General features: G+C 33.5%; 1 protein-coding gene across 3 annotated transcripts; it reads left to right on the top strand.

Annotated features, from left to right (window-relative positions):
- Positions 1-2,095: 2,095 nt before the first annotated feature.
- LOC149149049 (transcription factor DIVARICATA-like) lies at positions 2,096-6,665 on the top strand. 3 transcript variants are annotated; one of them, XM_089438197.1, is made up of 3 exons: positions 2,096-2,250; positions 3,753-4,171; positions 5,289-6,665. In XM_089438197.1, exons 2-3 carry the CDS (start codon positions 3,771-3,773, stop codon positions 5,770-5,772), a joined length of 885 nt encoding a protein of 294 aa, XP_089294323.1. In that variant the 5' UTR covers positions 2,096-2,250; positions 3,753-3,770; the 3' UTR covers positions 5,773-6,665. The 3 variants fall into 3 exon arrangements, with proteins under 3 accessions (XP_089294323.1, XP_089294324.1, XP_089294322.1); XM_089438198.1 differs by having other exon boundaries at positions 2,096-2,358; XM_089438196.1 differs by lacking the exon at positions 2,096-2,250 and adding an exon at positions 2,386-2,744.
- Positions 6,666-7,608: the final 943 nt, after the last annotated feature.

Raw genomic sequence — 7,608 nt, 5'->3', positions numbered from 1 at the left:
AGTCATTAGGAACAAGAAGATTAGATAATTACTCAATTAAAAAATTATTTACCAGTGCATTTATTTTAATTCAATGATTGGTAAATATATCACCATACATCTCACATTGCCCTAACTTAAAAAAAATCATAAAAAATAACTAAATTAGAACTTAAATTATTATCATTATTATATATAACATGTAACAACATTCCTACCACATTTTATTATGGATTCTCAACTTATAAATAATATTTGTTACAATATCACAGGCCAATATCAATACCATATGTCCAATATGACACATGTTCATATGACATTTTCTTAATTAATTAATTTGAGATAAATTAATTAAAATGACATAATTAATTTAGCTATAAATCATAATCTTTAATTTGAGAATATTAATATGAATATTGACATATTTCATTAAAGTTAAATTTTTACCATCACTTAATAATTATTAATAATTAAATAGAAATTTTAAAAAATATATTTAAAAAAAAAAATGTATATCAATATAATTAAATTATTATATAATTATATAATTTACAAAAAAAAATTAATACTAAATATTACTTTAAAAATTAATAGAATAAATTTAAACAAATGACTATATACCATATCTACAATCTACAAAATAAATAAAACACTATTTAAACATATTACACTAATCACTTTATAAATAAATAATTGAGAACAAAGAAGTTACCACTTACAAGTGGATCATCCTTGTCATTATGATTAAGTGACAATTCTCATTCCTCATTTTTACTATTTTGGTTAAGGAACATTTAGTTCTTAATTATCTCAAACCAAGTAGATCATTGTGGTCATTATTATGTGGTTATTGTCACACCTCACATGTAACTTTAGTTAAAGAACATTAACTGCGGTCATCAATTATTTGGGGTTGCTTTTAGCTTTTGGTGACAATTTTTAGATTTTGGAAATCATCATTGGAAATGTGGAAAGAGTCCTTTAATCTTTAGAAATTTTTATTTTGATATTAGAATTTAGTGATATAAAAAAGTTAAATTTTTTATTATTATTGATTTTTAATTTTTATTTAAATTTATAGTAAATTTAATTAATTTAAATGGTGTATTTTAATTTATAAACAAAATATATATTTTCATTTGAATTTGACAAAACAATTTCAAGAAAGAATGTGATTTCTTGTTATTTAAAATGCATTTTTGAATATATAAGTGGATTCAACCCCGAAACATTCAAAATTTGCAAATTAACCAATGTAAACTCAAGTTTTTAAAAACCTTTATTTGATTTTGATTAAAATTACTAATAAAAATATCATTAAAAAAATTATTTCGTCTATAAACTAAACTAGACAAATTTAAATTAAACAAACCTCATATTTATTATTAATTTATCTATTATTAAATTTTAACCTATAAAAATGAAAATTTTAATTGATTTCCGATTGTAATTAAATTTATGAAAATCTAAATCAATTTAAATTAAACGAAACTTAAAACTTACTATTATAATTATTTCCAAAATTTTTAGTAAATGCTTATCCAAAAGTCAAACTGCTGACTCAGACCAATTATATCCAGCTCAGCCATCTTGCAACACATCTATCAAACTGTAAAATATGACAACTCCAACCAGAGCACCAAGGGGCACAGGAGAGGGAAGGTGGAAAACACTGGCCCTCCAAACCTTGAGGGGGAAATATAAAAAAATTGACCAAACACCAAAACATATTAAATTAATATTAAAAAAATTGAAGAATTCATATACTATTGGAAAGTAAATGCTTTTTAATTTAATATTCCAAATAGAAAAAGACAAGTGAAATTATTTTTCTAAGCCACCCTTGGACGGTAGAGGCCTCAACGTTGCAACAAACAACTTGGGACGGACCTCAGACCCGCGGCTAACGCTGCCGTTAAATCGGCCGGCCGCCGGCTGCCGGCTGCTTCCTTGGTGCCGTCGGCACTTCAGCCGCGGGGTACTACCTAACGGCGGCGCCTAACGCCGTTAAAGTCGCCGTCTATAGTGGACTTTGACGAGGACGAGATTTTTTTTTTAACTCTGTAGGTGAAAAGATGCGCAGTAAAATGTAGAAGTGGTCACAGCCCAGAATGCCCAAAAAGCATGCGGAAAAAGCAGCGGAAAAGACGAGCGGATCCAAAAATATTTCATGTACCCACTTATACAAAGCCACCAATGAGAAAACCCCATTTCACTAAATCCAGTATTGCAAGCGCCCACAAGCCCAGAACGGCATAAGCACTGACAAAGGTGAGAATTCTCAGAGAATTTACCCCGGTAGAGCTGGTGTTTGAAGCTTCTTCTGGGTCTCACGTTCTGGAAATCGTTGCATTTGATTTGGGGAAAAATTGATACCGGGTACTCTAGTTGTTCTTCAAACTTTTGCATGTGATTTGGAGAAAAATTGATACTTGGTACTCTAGTTTTGTTCGGATTTGATGTTTTGGTTTCTTTTAATGATTTGGGCTGTTTCCGAATCACTATTTTGGTGCTTGAATTGATAATTTTTAGGGTTGTTTAGTGTGGGTTAAGGGCATTTTTTCTTTACCAGCCATGATTATTGGTGTACTTATTGTTTTGGGTTGTTTATGGTCAATGTGCTGCTTATAGATCAGCACTGCTTGTTATTAGATCATCCTTGTTTATGCTGCCTTAGGCTTAACATGCTTAACTGTGGAGTTTTGTGTCAAAGCAGCTTGAATTTATTGTTGTGTTGTCATATTAACTGGAATATGGATTATATGGTGAGCAATGGCAATGGATTTGCTTGAGTTAGTAAAGATTTGGATTGTACATCAAATTGGGTTGTTGTAGCTTGTTGTTTGGTGTAGTTCTTTGTTTGAGCTGTTGCTGAATTCCCTTCTTTTGGTGTTATTGGGTACTTTTGAATTTCGATGGTGTTTGTGATTGGGGCTTCAGTGGGGTTTTTCGGATCTGGTTGCAGTTTTTGGACCAAGACCTAATGCTTTTCTTCAAGTCAATTTTTGTCGCAGATTGTTGATTACAAACGCATTTCTTCTTCCTTGATTTTATTTTGATTTTGAGCTTGCGAAGCTCAGAGTTCAACCATAACTCTATGGTTATTTGGCACCCGACTTGGGAGGTACACGCCAATCCCTGTATTGCTGCTGGTCGAGGTCTTGTCTGATTTTTGGTCTCTAATTCGTAGTTGGGTCTGTACTTATTTTCCAAAAGATGTTTCATCATTCACAGACTGTAATTTTTAGACAATTCCTCCTCTATTTACGATTATTCTGTTTCCGTTTCACAAAAATTTGCTGTTTTCAGCTGGAATTTTCATTCAAAGAGACTGGAATACATTGTTTATGTATTCTGGGGTCACCAGACGTACTTTCCCTATCTATTTGCGATTCCTGTTGTTTAATTTCATTTTCCTTTTGGTTAAGTGTAGCTCGGAATTGAAATTTAAGATGGTCACGGTTTTTCTGATTTCTGAAATAGTGTTATCTGTCGTATCTGTCATCTTTTGGTTGGTTCAACTTTCTTCAGAAGAAAATTCGGTAATTGATTTCATGAAGTGTGTTTAAATAACGGATTCTTAAACATTTTTAACTTTCCAGTTTCATTTTTAGATCCCTGTTTTATCAGGTGGATTTTTTTCCACATACTGAACTGGATCAAGTTCAGGCGTTTGGCTTTCACGGAATTGATTATCATTTTTCTTACACATAGCTGATGGGTTTTTCCTCTTTCCTTGCAAATGTTTTACCCTCTGCCATCCTTTCTTACAGGATTTTAAGATCTGTGCGATGTGGGATATGGATTTGCCTTCCCAAGGGTCAAGTTTGAGTTCATCTGGTTCAGTTTGGACTGTACAACAGAACAAAATTTTTGAAAATGCTCTAGCTGATTTTGATAAAGACACCCCAGACAGATGGGAGAAAGTGGCAGCCAGGCTGCCTGGAAAAACTGCTACGGATGTTAGAAAGCATTATGAAGATCTCGTGGAAGATGTTACTTGTATTGAAGCTGGCCGCGTTGCCCTACCCACGTACAGTAACTCTTCCTGTTCACTTGAATGGTTAGCAGAAAAATCAGGCGCTCTGCACGGATTGAAGCAACAATTTGGGAGTGGTGGGAGGGGACCATCAACAAAGGCATCTGAACAGGAGAGAAAGAAGGGTGTTCCCTGGACTGAAGAAGAGCACAGGTATTCTTCTCTACTCCAAAGGAAGTTTGAAGAGAATCTTTGTTTTTATCAGTAATCTCACTTCCATTTATCAGATATTTATATTTATTGTTGCAATATGACATAGTTGCAGTTGCGTTGCTTGAAAAGCCCCTTAAGTTTACTGCTCTAATGTTGGAAACTGTGAATTTGATAAGTTCTGTGCTCTTTAAGAAGTATAGTATTTACAGTTGTGATAGAAAAATCTGTCTTAGATGTTGTTAACTAAAGTTTGGGCATTTGGAAAGCTGGTTGTGATTTCTGTATGAATGTCACATATTCCAAAAGCTCAGTTTAGCATAATTAATTTATTGAATTTACCCTTTAATGAGCTTATCTGGGCAGGAAATCTGTGCGTAGGCTAATTTGTTGTGTTTATTTTTTAATGACGAAAATCAAACAGGCAATTAAAGCAGCTAAATTGTGTAAACTAATTAACAGTATAATTAAAGTATTGATGGAAGAATTTACCCTTAATAAGCTGACCTTGCTCAGAGCATTAGATTTTGAGATAGTTTAATTGTTATTTTGTTGTGTTTCTTTTTCAACGAAGAAAACCAAACAGGCAATAAAAACAACTGATTCTGTAATCTAATTTTCAGTATATTTCAAAAGCATTACTGGAAGATTATATGCTTAATAAGCTGACCCAGAGAATTAGATGTTGAGACAGTCTAACTGTGATTTGGTTTCATTTACTCCATCTTGTTTAATTGTTAGTTTTTAATATATTCCTCATGATGGTTACTGTGTTAATACCCATGTACGCTCCATGCTTGCATCTAGATTCTAAAGTTATTATCAATAACTGTGCCCTATACCTTCATATTTATGTTGCCTATCCTTCTTCATCTAGAACTACATGATTAATTGAAAGGAAGATCTTGTCTTCAAATTCCCTCATAGCAGAATGAATGATACTGAGCGACCTTAATTGATGATCACTTATGTTATTGCTTGACCTAGAGCATTTAATTGAGGTTACTACCTGTTGAAAATAGTCATTAAGTACTGGTTGATGGACTTTATGTGAAAACCTGTCACTAAATCAGCACAGGCTAAACAGATTCTTATTTTTCTTTTTCTTTATGTGATTCAGGCAGTTTTTGATGGGCCTTCGCAAGTATGGCAAAGGCGACTGGAGAAGTATTTCTAGAAACTTTGTTGTGTCAAGGACACCAACCCAAGTGGCTAGCCATGCTCAAAAGTACTACATTCGGCTTGGTTCGGATAATAAAAACAAGAGAAGATCCAGCATACATGATATCACCACTGTCCATGGTACAGACAGGATGCCTTCTCCTTTACTGCACGTTTCTAATAGGCAGACTAATTCCCCCTCAACACAGGCAGAAATGAATCATTCACCATGTCTGACATATCCATCTCAGATTTCACGAGGACCTCTAATAAACTCTTTGGGACCTCAAATAGATGGTAACCTTCTATTGTCACCTCACTATCCTCTAAATCTGTATACGCAGAGAGGATTTGTGGGCCTTTCTCCAAGAACTATCATTCCTGATTCCTCTATAGCTATGCACCACTCAGGATATCCTGGGCAGTCTGCCATGCAATATTGATAAAAGGAAAGGGAGTGAACGAACAGGATCACCGTTGCCTTCCGTTGCATTAATATGTCTAGTTCTAGGTCAAATGTGCAGTTAATTTTCTTCTTCTTTCTTCTCACTTTGAGAAAATTCTTGTGTCCTGTAAATATGCAAAGGATGCAGAAGTGATGGGGTCAGCTGTTGTCATTTTTGCATATTGTTAGTTATGTTCTATATTTGTACACTAGTCCATATTTTGTACACTAGCAAACATCCGAATACTGGACTGCAGTTCTCTTTGTTGCTCCCTAAGCAGGCACTAGATAAAGAGCCAAGAAATATGCATTAGATATATCTCAAGAATGAAAGCAAGTTGGTGAGGGTCTAGATGCAGGATGTTCTGGTTCACAAGATTTTCACTATACATCTGGTACTTCAGCTAGTGGGGGTCCATTACAGTATGGAAACTCTTGACATCATTCTACCACAGATGCAGTGATGTTGCATAATTCCTTCAGTCAGCTCAAGGGTGGTTGAGTTTAGTCACAGTATATTGGAGTTGCAGGTTCAGAAGTTAAGGGGTAGATAAAAACATGGACAGCTATATGAAAAAGGAATTCAGTCTGAACCTGCTTTGTCTTCACAACTGAGCTGCGGCTCAACTAATTCTTTTTCCATGTATACAAAAAAGACCTTTGGTCCAGTGGTTTCTTCTCCATTAGCTGTGGCTCACCATTGTGGGGTTTATGGTACAATTTAAACTCAAAGAGGTGTTTGTGGCATGTCACACTCTTTAGACTGATGGGCTTGGCTTGTAAGCGGCTGCTCTGCAGTTATCTTCTGTAATATCTTTATATGATGTTAGCGGTGGGAATAATTTTGTTTCTGGAATAACCTTGTTTATATGATAAATTGTTTTTGGAGTCCATCTTTCTTCAACTTGCAGATGTCTCAATGATTTTTCACAATCCAATCATATTCTGTCCCATTAGAAATATGTTAAAATCATATCTTAATACCAAAATATACGCTTGATGTTTGGTCATTGTCACAATGGTAATAGTATTGGAGATTCCCAATAAACTCAACGGATAACACTCTTTCAAGTAATGACAGTTCACTTCCCAAGTGGGCCTGCATGGTTTCCCAAAGAATAAACAAAGAATACACGAAGTATGCGCATAGTCCTTTTGTTCTAGATCATAACGAGAGGTGATGCTGTACAGGAAACAATGAAACATGTGTAATTGTTACAAGTACATTTGAAGTACAATTTATAAAAAAATCTAAATGCCAAATGAAAAATAATCTTTTATCAACCATACAAAAAATACTAGAAACACCTCACCTTTCATCCAACTTTCAGCTAATTTTGGTATGGTGTCATTTTCCAAATTTGGTTTAAAAGTTCTTAAAAACATGGATGTTCAAAAGTCATGGACTAGTAGACAAAACATAACTCACATCTTTGAATCATTTTCTAAATTTGATTATAAAGAAAGTTTTAGCTAAAAAAAATCTTAAATGTTATGACATACTGAAAAAAGTACTTATCTCCATCTTCCTTATTTTTAATTTATTTTCTTTACATTGTCATCTATTAATTTATCTTCTTTACATTGTCATCTATTCATTAGTATTTAATATTAGGCGATGAATAAGCTTTGATATTATATTTCAAATCTAGGAATATTAAGTTGTTTGATGTTTAAATTAAAATATAAATAATAAAATATAGAAAGAATTTGATGGCTTGATGAAAAGTCTTGGTCACATTGGTTTAAGAGACTCATCATTGATAAGAAATGTTTTTTTTAATTTAGTCATTACTATTTACTATTATGATGATGTGGCATTAAGATGTATTTG

This window comes from Pinus tabuliformis, chromosome 9 (genome assembly GCF_031772625.1).
Source record: "Pinus tabuliformis cultivar Carrire ecotype Pingquan chromosome 9, CPIR1, whole genome shotgun sequence".
In the NCBI taxonomy this organism is placed as follows: domain Eukaryota; kingdom Viridiplantae; phylum Streptophyta; class Pinopsida; order Pinales; family Pinaceae; genus Pinus; species Pinus tabuliformis.
The sequence above is the reverse complement of the archived record's forward strand: the minus strand, read 5'-3'. Positions and strand labels throughout refer to the sequence as shown.